Below are 14750 nucleotides of genomic sequence, written 5' to 3'. Positions count from 1 at the left end.
GGGGCTGAATCATCCCAGGCTGGGGTCGGGCCTCTTATTTCAGCCCAATCACTGGAAGCTTACACCGGATGGAGGATGAGCCTGCCTTCTTGCACGCTGCCCTGCCATCCCATCTCACCAAGTTCATCTAGGGGCCCTGTCTGCCCTCGAAATAAAAGAAGAAAAAAGAAACCCACACTCATTAAAAAAAAAAAAAGCTTTAAAAATTAAAAGTGATAAATACTAATTTTAAAAATTAGGAAACTTAGTAGAGAGGAAAATAATTATTCATCATTTATCCCGCCACCCTGAAATGGCCACTGTTTCTATTTTGATGCATTCGTTTCAGGATTTTTTTCTATATAGATGAAGCAATAGGTGGTTTTTGAGAGCGATTTGAGATATTATATGTAATTTACTTAATGATACATAAATTTAAATTTATATGTAATTTTCTATTTTTAATATATTATTAAATTATGAATAGTGCTCTGAATCACCAATGGTTTTTGAAAGTGTGATTTTTTAAAAATTATTTAAAACTAATCAATTATTTTTGGCTGAGCTGGGTCTTCATTGCTGTGAGGGCTTTTCTCTAGTTGCGGCAAGCGGGGGTGACTCTGTGCTTGTGTTGTGTGGACTCCTCACTGCAGTGGCTTCTCTCGATGCAGAGCACAGGCTCTAGGACGCACAGGCTTGGTGAAGGCAGCGCATGGCATCAGCAGTTACAGCTCCCGGGCTCTCGAGCACAGGCTTGGTAGTTATGGCCCATGGGCTTAGTTGTCCCACAGCATTTGGAATCTCTCTGGACCAGGGATCAAACCTGTGTTTCCTTCCTCACTGAGCCACCAGGGAAGTTCTGGAAGTGTGATTTTTAACAGTGCTATAACATTCTGTTAATATAGTTTAATTTATGGCCAACAAAGGTCTGTCTAGTCGAAGCTACGGTTTTTCCAGTGGTCATGTATGGATGTGAGAGTTGGACGATAAATAAAGCTGAGCGCTGAAGAATTGATGCTTTTGAACTGTGGTGTCGGAGAAGACTCTTGAGAGTCCCTTGGACTGCAAGGAGATCCAACCAGTCCATCCTAAAGAGATCAGTCCTGGGTGTTCTTTGGAAGGACTCATTTGAAAAGACGCTGATGCTGGGAAAGATTGAAGGCAGGAGGAGAAAGAGACAACAGAGGATGAGATGGTTGGATGGCATCACCGACTCAATGGACATGAGTTTGAATAAACTCCAGGAGCTGGCGATGGACAGGGAGGCCTGTCATGCTGCAGTCCATGGGGTCGAAAAGAGTTGGACACAACTGAGTGACTGAACCAACTGAACTGAACTGAATTTATGGCCTTATTGTTTTTTTTCAATTGTGGCAAGACAATCTCCGTCAGTAGTATGGCAAATCCTGAAACGCCAGGCTATGGGGAGAACTTTCCAGAACACAGTCATGCTGCCCCTTCTCTGACCAGTAAGGGGAGGGACCTGGGGCTGGCCAGCACGTTACTTTGGGATGCTCCAGCCAGTAGGAAATGGACTTGCTCCAGGACATGGGGGATGGCGTGGGAAGCCGGGTGAGGACCATTGTGGGTCCTTTCCCCCAAGGGTCATGAAGTCCAGAGAGCCACACAATCGTTCAAACCCTGCTCTTAGGCCCTGCCCAGCGCTGCTGGCCGAGTGAGCAGGCTCTTTAGAATCCATTTAGAAGTGGATCGGGGGGAATTAGCTCCTCTCATGGACAAATACTGTAATGGAGCTGCAGCCAGTATTAGCAGTTTCAGAGAAAAGCCATTTACAGCCTTTTGGGGAGAAATCAATTCCATGCCACACTTAGCAGGAAATTCAAGGTCAATTATAGGAATTTAAACTCATCTTTTAAAAAAGAGAAAAGAAACCCATGCTCAGAAACACCATCCCAGCCCCATGTTCTTTATTCCTACACAAGCACCGCTCTCTGCCAGCCTGGTGTCTCCATGTGTAATTTGTTTGAGACTAAAGCTCAGTGAAGCCATAGGTGTGTTCCAGGCCCAGGACGATGAGGAACATGAAACCCAGGCTGGAAGGAGACGGTCCAGGCCACGGAGGTGGGGGCTGACCTTGCTCTGCACTCTCCCCAGCCCCGCCCCTAGCCTAGCAGAGCACTTATTTTGCAGACAGGATACCACCAACATTGTGTCCTTGACTAGATGGACCTTTGTTGGCAAAGTAATGTCTCTGCTTTTTAATATGCCTATCTAGGTTGGTCATAACTTTCCTTCCAAGGAGTAAGTGTCTTTTAATTTCATGGCTGCAATCACCATCTGCAGTGATTTTGGAGCCCCCCAAAATAAAGTCTGACACTGTTTCCCCATCTATTTCCCATGAGGTGATGGGACCAGATGCCATGATCTTAGTTTTCTGAATGTTGAGCTTTAAATCAACTTTTTCACTCTCCTCTTTCACTTTCATCAAGAGGCTTTTTAGTTCCTCTTCACTTTCTGCCATAAGGGTGGTGTCATCTGCATATCTGAGGTTATTGATATTTCTCCTGGCAATCTTGATTCCAGCTTGTGCTTCTTCCAGCCCAGCGTTTCTCATGATGTACTCTGCATATAAGTTAAATAAGCAAGGTAACAATATACAGCCTTGAGGTACTCCTTTTCCTATTTGGAACCAGTCTGTTGTTCCATGTCTAGTTCTAACTCTTGCTTCCTGACCTGCATATAGGTTTCTCAAGAGGCAGGTCAGGTGGTCTGGTATTCCCATCTCTTTCAGAATTTTCCACAGTTTATTGTGATCCACACAGTCAAAGGCTTTGGCATAGTCAATAAAGCAGAAATAGATGTTTTTCTGGAACTGTCTTGCTTTTTCAATGAGCCAGTGGATGTTGGCAATGTGATCTCTGGTTCTTCTGCCTTTTCTAAATCCAGCTTGAATATCTGGAGGTTCACAGTTCACGTATTGCTGAAGCCTGGCTTGGAGAATTTTGAGCATTACTTTACTAGTGTGTGAGATGAGTGCAATTGTGCGGTAGTTTGAGAATTCTTTGGGATTGCCTTTCTCAGGGATTGGAATGAAAACTGACCTTTTCCAGTCCTGTGGCCACTGCTGAGTTTTCCAAATTTGCTGGCATACTGAATGCAGCACTTTCACAGTATCATCTTTTAGGATTTGAAAGAGTTCAACTGGAATTCCATCACCTCCACTAGCATTGTTCGTAGTGATGCTTTCTAAGGCCCACTTGACTTCGCATTCCAGGATGTCTGGGTCTAGGTCAGTGATCACACCATCGTGATTACCTGGGTCGTGAAGATCTTTTTTTGTACAGTTCTTCTGTGTATTCTTGCCACCTCTTCTTAATATCTTCTGCTTCTGTTAGGTCCATAGCATTTCTGTCCTTTATCGAGCCCATCTTTGCATGAAATGTTCCCTTGGTATCTCTAATTTTCTTGAAGAGATCTCTAGTCTTTCCCATTCTGTTGTTTTCCTCTATTTCTTTGCCTTGATCACTGAGGAAGGTTTTCTTATCTTTCCTTGCTATTCTTTGGAACTCTGCATTCAAATGGGAATATCTTTCCTTTTCTCCTTTGCTTTTCGCTTCTCTTCTTTTCACAGCTATTTGTAAGGCCTCCTCAGAGAGCCATTTTGCTTTTTTGCATTTCTTTTCCATGGGGATGGTACAAAGCCATGAACTTCCATCCATAGTTCATCAGGCACTCTGTCTATCAGATCTAGTCCCTTAAATCTATTTCTCACTTCCACTGTATAATCATAAGGGATTTGATTTAGGTCATACCTGAATGGTCTAGTGGTTTTCCCTACTTTCTTCAATTTAAGTCTGAATTTTGCAATAAGGAGTTCATGATCTGAGCCACAGTCAGATCCTGGTCTTGTTTTTGCTGACTGTATAGAGCTTCTCCATCTTTGGCTGCAAAGAATATAATCAATCTGATTTTGGTGTTGACCATCTGGTGATGTCCATGTGTAGAGTCTTCTCTTATGTTGTTGGAAGAGGGTGTTTACTATGACCTGTGTGTTCCCTTGGCAAAATGCTATTAGCCTTTGCCCTGCTTCATTCCGTACTCCAAGGCCAAATTTGCCTGTTACTTCAGGTGTTTCTTGGCTTCCTACTTTTGCAGTTCAGTCCCCTGTAATGAAAAGGACATCTTTTTTGGGTCTCAGCCACCACGCAGAAGCATGGCCGAGAGGAGCTACCCCTCGCCCAAGGTCAGAGGTGGCGACAGAGAGCGCCAGGCTGTGACGGTGCAGGAGCGGCCGAGAGGAGCTACCCTGCGTCCAAGGTCAGGAGCGGCAGGAGGGCCTAGAGGAGCTACTCCACGTTCAAGCTCAGGAGGGGCGGCTGTGAGGAGACATCCCTTGTCCAAGGTAAGGAGCAGCGGCTGCGCTTTGCAGGAGCCGTGAAGAGATACCCCACGTCCAAGGTAAGAGAAACCCAAGTAAGACGGTAGGTGTTGTGAGAGGGCATCAGAGGGCAGAAACACTAAAACCATAATCACAGAAAACTAGCCAATCTGATCACAGGACCACAGCCTTGTCTAACTCAATGAAACTAAGCCATGCTGTGTGGGGAAACCCAAGACGGACGGGTCATGGTGGAGAGGTCTGACAGAATGTGGTCCACTGGAGAAGGGAATGGCAAATCACTTCAGTATTCTTGCCTTGAGAACCCCATGAACAACAGTATGAAAAGGCAAAATGATAGGATACTCAAAGAGGAGCTCCCCAGGTAGGTAGGTACCCAATATGCTACTGGAGATCAGTGGAGAAATAACTCCAGAAAGAATGAAGGGATGGAGCCAAAGCAAAAACAATACCCAGTTGTGGATGTGACTGGTGATAGAAGCAAGGTCCGATGCTGTAAAGAGCAATATTGCATAGGAACCTGGAATGTTAGGTCAATGAATCAAGGCAAATTGGAAGTGGTCAAACAGGAGATGGCAAGAGTGAATGTCGACATTCTAGGAATCAGTCAACTAAGATGGACTGGAATGGGTGAATTTAACTCAGATGACCATTATATCTACTACTGTGGGCAGAAATCCCTTAGAAGAAATGGAGTAGCCATCATGGTCAACAAAAGAGTCCAAAATGCAATACTTGGATGCAATCTCAAAAACAACAGAATGATCTCTGTTCGTTTCCAAGGCAAACCATTCAATATCATGGTAAATGCACTATAAATGACTATAGTCTAATTTGTGTCACTAGTGTTGTTTTTTTCCCATTGTTTGCTCTTACACACTTATATTCTTCAATGAAATTTCTGCCTGACTTTAATTATTTCCTTAGGAATGGTTGCTAGAGGTAGAAATGCTGGTTACAGAGGTGGCCATTAAAAGTTATTGATTCCTATTCTGAAACTACTTTCCAGAAAGCTGATTCCAACCGAGGGCTCAGCGGCCTTGGAGGCGACCCTCTGCTGAGGCTGCTGTGAGACTTCCAGCGGATATATTTCCTCTTGGCAGCAGCTTCTGCCGCAGCTAAAGGGAAGCGCGTGTGTGCAGCCCGCGGGCTAGGGCTGGGCTCCCATCACTGCAGGGAGTGGGGGTGCGGCCTCGCGCTCTCTGCTCTACTTCCCCACACTCCCCAGGGGGCATCAGGTCTCTGACGCCCCTCACCGGACAACTTCGAGGATCAAAGACCACCGCAGACAGGATGCTTCATCTCTTCCTTCACCCTGTCTCCCACGGACCTCATAGCACTTCTTCTGCCACCAACATGGGGTATTTAAAGCCCCATTTTGTGCCCACTGCCAGCCAGTGTGGCCTGTGCACTTTGGGGGATGTGGAAGGGCTTGCCGGGGGGGAGGGCTCCACCCACCAATCTCTCCGGGTCCCATGGCCCAGGGTCCTTTACAAGCAGCGGTTTGTAGGCATGAGTGTTAATCCAGGCCCAGGAATGATAACTGAGGCCAAGAAGTCCCCGTGCAGGGCCGGGAGAGGGCTGGCTGGCACACAGGCCAACGTACTGCTGGACCGCTCAGCTCTGAAGGCTGCCACGAGGAACGTGAGCTGTTCTAGAGGGTTCAGTGGTGGGCGCAGGGCTGAGGAGCTGATCCCACGGCTCACAAACAGGGTGAGGAGTTTCATCAGTGATCCAGAGGAGGACGATCTGTGTGCCTCCTTCTCCTGAGAAGTCAGCAGGGAGAGCTGGTAGGAAGCACGGCATCGGGAGAGGGGCAGTGGAAGGTCACAGTGGTGGGAGGAGCAGGAGGTGAGCTGATTAGCTGAGAGGAGAGGGGTGGGGCGCAGACCTCCCCAGCAGGGATGCGCTTGCAGGGAGCGGTTGCAGAATGGACCAGAAGAGGGACCATGTTTAAAGTACATGCTATGTGATGTTCAAGGCCCAGCAGAGGGTCCATCTTACTCCATGAAAGCTTTTAAATCTGAATCAGAAAAGAGTGCATAGGGTAGGGAGTGGGGCCAGCAACAGAAGTTGTCGGGCGAGCATCCCCAGGCCCCCAAGTCTTCGTCATGACTCTCATGATGGAGGGGGAGGGTGGTACCCAATGGACACAAACTCAGCGTGTGGTCAGGCTTGCTGCGTCTGACCCCTGAGCTGCCCTGGGCTCACGATCGAGGGACAAGGCACAGGGTGACCTACAAGCCAGCGTGGGGGCACCCGTACCTCAGACAGGGCTTCTTTTCCCACAGGCTGCCCTCGGGGAGACGTGGGCATGAGTCCCAGAGGTCGGGCAGGTCCACTTTGTCCATCCAACCTCTGGCCGGAGGCCTCCTTCTCTTCTGAGCACTTGCTCAGCGGCTGCTGAAAGCCGCCCCCCAGCAGCTGGGGCAGGGGGTCCTCTTCGATGGAGATGATCCTGCGGAGCCGCCGGGTGAGCGGTCCTCCGGGCCCCGGCTCCTCTTCTGTAATGGGGCACCCACTCAGGCCCAGGGAGCTTCTCCGCCTCTGGATGCCAAACACATCCTCCTCCTCCTCGGACTGGCTGTTTGGTGGGGAGACAAAGAGTGGGGACAATATCATAACATGTATCTGAGCGGAGGCGGGGGGCTGCCCGACGGCTTCTGTGATAGTTGAGGAAGCACACGCTTTGGGGGCAGAGAGGAGCTAGGAACGGGAAAAGCAGACTCCGCATGCTTTAGCTCTTTCACCGAATGTCTTTACAATGAAGGTGAAGATGATGATGAAGGTGAAGATGATGATGAAGGTGAAGGTGGTGAAGGGGAAGGCAGTGAAGGTGATGAAGGTGATGACAAAAGCAAAGAAGAGGATGAAGGTGATGGTGGCTCCAGGTTTTAAGCCAGTGACACGGTCCCTGCTCTCAAGAAGCACTTGGCTCAGGAGTCTACAGCCATCCTGACATACTCACTACACTGGCCCAGGCTGTGGGAGGCGCCGTGAAAGAGAAGGAAAGCTGTGAAGAAAGGAGTGTAACAGACGTGCAAACAAAGCCTCCTGGGTCAAGAGCGGGCGGCCTTCGCCTAGGTCGGACACCAGCCCTTCCCAGCCGCGCGTCCCCAAGTCAGACGCCAACCCTCCAGGCCGGTTTCCCTGCCCGGCCGCCCGGCCCACCTCCCTGATAAGCTGGGGCACAAACCAGGCCCGTTAGGGAAGCAGCCCTCAGGGAGGCAGGCGAGGGGGTCGCTGCTCTGGGGAGGGGGCCCCAGCACGGCAGGCACCCACCGGCTCGGGGCTGGCAAGGAAGCCAGGCAGGGCCCTCCACCCGCTTCTTCTCCCTTTCTCCGGAGAGTCAGGAGTGAGCGGCCTCGGACGGTCTGAGCAGCCAGAAGCAGAGAAGCAGGAGGTGGAGGATTCGGGCGCTGGACGTGGGGTCAGTGCGCGGGCTGTGTCCTCGAGGCTTGAGAGCAAAGGCCCCTCGGGGCTCTCCCCCCCTCACGCCACTGCGAACAAGTCAGAGGGCGGTTGTATGGGAAGGGACTTGAGTCCAAAATCGAAACACACACACGAGGATTAGAAGAGAAAATGGAGTAGGAAGCGGCGGTGAGGCGACAGGGCGGAAGGACACAGAATATGCCGAACGGAGAAGCCCCTTCGCTTTGCTCCCCGGCTTCTAGCATTTCTGGCTCCTAAGGAGCGACAGCAGAAAGAAAAAGAAAAAAAAAAAGTGTATCACTGTTCGGAAGTTATGGACGATTCTGAAAGAGAAATGAGGATACAGCACTTACTCACAAAATGCTGACTTAGTTTCGTCCCCTGATATAAAATAAAAGATTTGCGGGAATTCAAGAACGCTTAGATTTACTGATAAAATCAGTCTTTCACAGAAACTGTCACCTTTTCAACAAATTTCTCTTACATTCTCATGAGCCTAAAGTGCTCACCCACTTCAGCACACAATTAGTGTTCCCATCTGCTTTCTCTCTGCTTACACACACATGTGCACATGTGTGAGCATGTGAGCAACATGCATGCACACACACGCACTCACCCACTCACACACACACTCACACACACACTCACCCACTCACACCTACTCACACCCACTCACACCCACTCACACACACGTACTCTCTCTCACATACACACACAGGCAGAGCATGGCTTTTTAAAGTCCTTGCAACCAGGGAAGAAATGGCCACTGAAATGATCCTAAAATGAAATGACCCTAAAACGAATTGTTTCTTGGCAAAAGCTTCTCCCTGGGGAATTTTCAAGCACTGTTACCCTCTGGAGTACCATCAGCACAGCGTGACTAAGTTCCTCTTTGGTTCTGACACCAAGCGCAATGTGTGAGTGGCAGAGAACAGGCACCTCTGCCAAAGTCTACAGGAATTCAGAGTTCTCGATATTGATTATTCATCAGTTAATGTCTGTTTCCTCCTCTCAACTGTAGGTTCCTTGAAAGCAGAAGTGGGGTCTATTTTCTTGATCCCTGTACCCCAGCACACAGCACTGTGTCCTGCACACAGCAGGTATGCGATAATGGATATTAAGGGCAGGACTCATGCCTAATCGATCTTTGGATCTTTGGAGGCTTCCTAGAACTCAAAGAATGACTGGTATGCAGTAGGCAATCAGGCAGTGCTTGTTGAGAGCATATATTCGGTTCCAAGGAACCAAGAGAACAATTACTTCAGGAATTTGGCTCCCATGTTGCATCCCATGTTGAGCTGTTTAGAAAAGGAATTGATGATAATCAAATTCAAGATTTTGACAGATCAGTGCGTTGACATCCCCAGGTCACCTCCACTTTGCATGTCTTTTTATTTCCTGGTTGCTGTCCTCAGGTTCTCCCAGATGAGCAAGTTCACACAATCACTCCTGGGTTTTACTCTTGGGGATCTGACTGTCTCTACCTCTCTGTGGCCATCGTGGGCACAGAGTACATAATCCATAGAAGAGAGGGCAGGGGACTAGCTTGCCGCTCTCCAGGAGCAATGGACCACTCTGGGGACTCAAGTGCTGTCCAGGAGCAACCAAGCACATTATCCCTGAGTTAATTAACTTTGAATTATTGAGAGGAGTCTGTGAAGTTCAGACCCCATGCTCATCTGCAAAGGAATTAATGATTGGAGATTCCATGAGGCAAGTGAAGCGTTAGTTGCTCAGTCACGTCTGACTCTGTGACCTCGTGAACTATAACCTGCCAGACTCCTCTGTCCATGGAATTCTCTAGGCAATAATATGGGAGTGGGCAGGGATTCACCTCTCCAGGCGATCTTCCTGACCCAGGGATCAAACCCGGGTCTTCTGCATTGCAGGCAGATTCTTTACCATCTGAAACATCAGGGAAGCCCATGGAGATTCCATACTGCACTATAATTACCCTTCAGACTCACACAGTCCTGCCTGGGAGACCAGGAACATCCTTCTGCCCGACAGACCGCAGAGCCCTGCCTGGCATTCCCGCCTTCCCCGTTGTGACCCCTCTTCCTCCCACCGTCTCTGTCCCTGGGCTGATTTGCAGCTGCTCTTCAGCGCCCCCTGCAGGAACACTGCAGGCTGGGGCAGCCCAGGACCAACAACCAGTCCTGGGACTCACCCTGCACCTTGACATCAGAACAAGAAGGCACATGTCCTTCAAGATTCAACGGGCGTGCACATGGCTGACCCCAGGCTTCCTGCCAGGGCCAACTGCACTCAGCATGTGCTCAGAGCCTGCTCCCAACCCTGCAAGGCCAAGGAACAGATAACAGGGAAGCAAAGTGGGATGGCTTACCTTCTGAGCATCCCTGTGCCATCCACGTATTTGCCGATCACAGAGCCAGATCGCTGCTTACAGCTTGCCTTGGAAGCAGCTGTGTTTGCTCTGGCCGCTTTGTCTTTCTGGAGAAACACAGAATGCCCTCAGATAATCGCCTGCTGATTCGTCCCAGTGTCTGAGCAGAAAAGGGCTCAATTTCCCCACCTCATAGATCAGGCTTGAAATAAAACTCTAAAAGAAGCAAGTGATGGCCTGGGCTCCTTGCTAGCCTTTACCCACTTTCCTTTTGCTATTATCTCTCGTTAGAATTCCTTCACCTCCTGTCTAATAATCTAATTGAAGGAACCAGTTTAGAGCCCCGGGATCTAGGAAGTTACCCTTCACAGGAGTAGTGATCATTTGCAAGAGGATAAATCAGTTCAGCTCAGTTCAGTTGCTCAGTTGTGTCTGACTCTTTGCAACCTCATGCACTGAAGCACACCAGGCTCCCCTGTCCATCACCAACTACCGGAATGTGCTCAAACCCATGTCTGTCAAGTCAGTGATGCCATTCAACCATCTCATCCTCTGTCATGCCCTTCTCCTCCTGCCTTCAATCTTTCCCAGTATCAGAGTTTTTTCCAGCAGGTCAGTTCTTCACATCAGGTGGCCAAAGTATTGGAGTTTCAGCTTAAGCATCAGTCCTTCCAATGAATATTCAGGACTAATTTCCTTTAGGATCGACTAGTTAGATTTCCTTGCAGTCCAAGGGACTCTCAAGAGTCTTCCCCAACACTACAGTTCAAAAGCATCAGTTTTTTGGTGTTCAGCTTCCTTTATAGTCCAACTGTCAAAGCCATACATGACTACAGGAAAAACCATAGCTTTGACTAGACGGACCTTTGTTGGTAAAGTAATGTCTCTGCTTTTAAGGAGCAAGCATCTTTTAATTTCATGGCTGCAGTCACCATCTGCAGTGATTTTGGAACCCCCCCAAAAAAGTCTCTCACTGTTTTCATTGTTTCCCCATCTATTTGCCACGAAGTGATGGGACTGATGCCATGATCTTCATTTTTTTAATGTTGAGTTTTAAGCCAGCTTTTTCACTCTCCTCTTTCACTTTCATTAAGAGGCTCTTTAGGTCTTCTTCATTTTCTACCATAAAGGTGGTATAATCTGAATATCTGAGATTATTGATATTTCTCCCAGCACTCTTGATTCCAGCTTATGCTTCATCCAGCCCAGCATTTCGCATGATGTACTCTGCATTTAAGTTAATTAAACAGAGTGACAATATACAGCCTTGACATATTCCTTTCCCAATTTGGAACCAGTCTGTTGTTCCATGTCCAGTTCTAACTGTTGCTTCTTGACCTGCATACAGATTTCTCAGGAGGCAGGTAAGATGGTCTGGTATTCCCATCTCTTTCAGAATTTTCCACAGTTTATTGTGATCCACACAGTCAAAGGCTTTGGCATAGTCAATAAAGCAGATGTTTTTCTGGAGCTCTCTTGCCTTTTCAATGATCCAGCGGATGTTGGCAATGTGATCTCTGGTTCCTCTGCCTTTTCAAAATCCAGCTTGAACATCTGAAAGTTCATGGTTCACATATTGTTGAAGCCTGGCTTGGAGACTTTTGAGCGTTACTGTACTAGCGTGTGAGATGAGTGCAATTGTGCGGTAGTTTGAGCATTCTTTGGCATTGCCTTTCTTAGGGATTGGAATGAAAACTGACCTTTTCCAGTCCTGTGGCTACTGCTGAGTTTTCCAAATTTGCTGGCATGTTGAGTGCAGCACTTTCACAGCATCATCTTTTAGGATTTGAAAGAGCTCAACTGGAATTCCATCACCTCCACTAGCTTTGTTCGTAGTGATGCTTCCTAAGGCCCACTTGACTTCACATTCCAGGATGTCTGGCTCTAGGTGAGTGATCGAACCATCATGGTTATCTGGGTCATGAAGAGCTAAACGTAGGATGCACAAAACAGACTGTGCATCTTTTAGTCACACACACTGTTCAGTGGAGCTTCAATCCCTCTTAATTTTCAAAGTCCCAGATGCTGCTGTTGTTCAGTTGCTCAGTCGTGTCCGACTCTTTGTGACCCCATGGACTGTAGCACACTAGGCTTCCCTGTCCTTCACTGTTTCCTGGAGTTTGTTCAAACTCATGCCCATTGAGTTGGTGATGCCGTTCAACCATCTCATCCTCTGTCGCCCCCTTCTCCTTCTGCCCTCAATCTTTCCCAGCATCAGGGTCTTTTCCAATGAGTCAGCTCTTCACATCAGGTGGAGCTTCAGCTTCAGCATCAGTCCTTCCAATGAACTTTCAGGGTTGATTTTCTTTAGGATTGACTGGTTTGATCTCCTTGCTGCCCAAGGGACTCTCAAGACTGTTCTCCAGCACCACAATTTGAATGCATCAGTTCTTCAGTGCTCAGCCTTCTTTATGGACCAACTCTCACACCGGTACATCACTATTAGAAAAGCCATGTAAACTGAAATCACTCAGTCGTGTCCAGCTCTTTGCAACCCCATGGCCTCTATGGTCCATGGAATTCTCCAGGCCAGAATACTGGAGTGGGTAGCCGTTCTCTTCTCCAGGGGATCTTCCCAACCCAGGGATCGAACCCAGGTCTCCCTCATTGCAGACAGATTCTTTACCAGCTGAGCTACCAGGGAAGCCCTGGAAAACCCATGGGTTTGACTATATGGACCTTTGTCAGCAAAGTGACGTCTCTGCTTTTTAATACACCATCTAGGTCTGTCATAGATTTCCTTCCAGACAGGAGGATTGATTAGGCCAGTGCCCTGTCCACAGCTACAAAGCTAGAACAGAGTATTTCAGATCTTTTGTGGAAGCAGGCTGGGTGAAATAATTTGTAACGTGTCCTCAGTGGAGAGCCTAGTGGAGTTGGGGGCTTGCACCCCCCTCTCCAGGGCTCCCTAACAGATGTCTTCCAGATGAGAGGGACTCAGATCACAGAAGAGTCTCTCATTAATCAGCCAGTCCCATGGTTCTGAGTGATCTTTAATGAGAGAAGGAGGGGTGGCCATGCTCCCAGGGCCCCAGAAGGTATGGCTGTGATTCCAAATTAATCTTTAATTATTATACAGCATAAACATGATTTTATCCTCTTTTTCCTGTTCCCCATGAGGTTTCTCAATTCCATTCCCTTCTCGAAACAGAATGAGTTCGGCAAGGGAAGAGAAGCAAGGTCAAGGGATTAGGGTGACATTTGGTAGGAAGCTTTAAAATAAATTTATTGTTACTTCTAAAACAATTATAACGATTATTACCACAAACAAACATGTGTAGGCTTAAGCCTTGCTCTGATAGTACACATAGGTGGGCGCAGAGACGTGTCGCTGCCAGCCGGGGGTAGAAGAGAGACGGTTATGTGCAAGGTCCCTAAGCGGTTTGCAGCTACAAATCAGCTTAGACCAAACGAGGGGCAAGCTAGCTGGCAGGTGCTGGCTGCATTTAGGGAAACTAACAGCTTAGGGGCTAGCACAAGACCTCCTTTTCCAAGAGGTTTTCACACACACACAAAACAATCCCTGTACACTACTATGCATAAAATAGCTAGCGGTGTTGGTGGTGTTTAGTCACTTAGTTGTGTCCGACTCTGTGTGACCCCATGGACTGTGGTCCACCAGGCTCCTCTGTCCGTGAGATTTCCCAGGCAAGAATGCTGGAGTGAGTTGCCATTTCCTTCTCCAGGGAATCTTCCCAACGCGGGGATCGAACCCCTGTCTCCTGCATTGGCAGGTGGGTTCTTTACCACTGAGCCACCAGGGAAGCCCAAAACAGCTAGTATAAACTGCTGTATAACACGAGGAGCCCCGCCTGGGGCTCTGTGACCACCTGGAGGAATGGGATGGGGGATGGGAGGGAGGCTCGAGAGGGACGGAATACACATGTAGTTATGGCTGATTTGCATCATTTACAGCAGAAACCAACACAACATTATGTCCTCCAACTAAAAATAAAAAAACAAAAAGCCCTACAAAATGGAAAAAAGGGGAAGAATTCCCTTTCCTCCTGTGATCACTGGGGTCATGGTCCAAGGAGGCCAACAATTTACCCAAGGTCACACATGAAATTCACGATGCATAATCCTGATAGAATGTCACATGGATCCATCCTGTCCCCCCTTTCCTTTCCTTCAGAGCATTCAACAGCTACTCTCTAAAGGGGAGGGTGATAGGAGACCCTGAAAGCCTAGATTCTGCTTAATGCATTCACAAATGAAAATCTTCATGTAAATATAGGATTTTTGTTCTATTTGGGAAAGTATATAGGTTTAGAGGAGCAGCAGTCCCCATAGGATTAAAAAATTGTATATAAAATCAACTATGTAAATTATGAAATACACATTTTAATTCGCTCTATGACAGTCTAAAATGTAAAATTTTCATCAAGACATCAAAATCTTACTGAAGGAAAAAATAGGACATTTTGGTTTAAAAGTGATGGCGACATTTCAACTCATCGTTTCTACGTTCATAAAGTGAGGGACCCTCCCGAGTATTCCAGTCTCATGACGCCAAAAGAAAAGTGTGTCACTTTACAGAAAATTAACACACGGTGACCCCATGGGTCACCTTGAACCTTTACTACTTTTGAAAACTCTTATGCCACCGTCCTGCCCACACGAAGGTGCAGC

At 47.8% G+C, this 14750-nt stretch overlaps 1 protein-coding gene across 4 annotated transcripts in view; it reads right to left on the bottom strand.

The window, feature by feature from the left end:
* The window catches only part of CRACR2A (calcium release activated channel regulator 2A), a 120448-nt gene that overhangs the window by 28526 nt on the left and 77172 nt on the right, over positions 1-14750 (bottom strand). For 3 of the 4 annotated variants that reach the window (XM_070453156.1, XM_070453157.1, XM_070453158.1), the window contains exons 11-12: positions 10119-10225; positions 6605-6923 (exon numbers count right to left, since the gene is read on the bottom strand). In XM_070453156.1, the coding sequence (XP_070309257.1) occupies positions 6605-6923; positions 10119-10225 (426 nt within the window). The remainder of the gene's footprint in view (positions 1-6604; positions 6924-10118; positions 10226-14750) is intronic. The other variant, XM_070453159.1, reaches the window with a different exon arrangement.

This window comes from Odocoileus virginianus, chromosome 23 (genome assembly GCF_023699985.2).
Source record: "Odocoileus virginianus isolate 20LAN1187 ecotype Illinois chromosome 23, Ovbor_1.2, whole genome shotgun sequence".
In the NCBI taxonomy this organism is placed as follows: domain Eukaryota; kingdom Metazoa; phylum Chordata; class Mammalia; order Artiodactyla; family Cervidae; genus Odocoileus; species Odocoileus virginianus.
The sequence above is the reverse complement of the archived record's forward strand: the minus strand, read 5'-3'. Positions and strand labels throughout refer to the sequence as shown.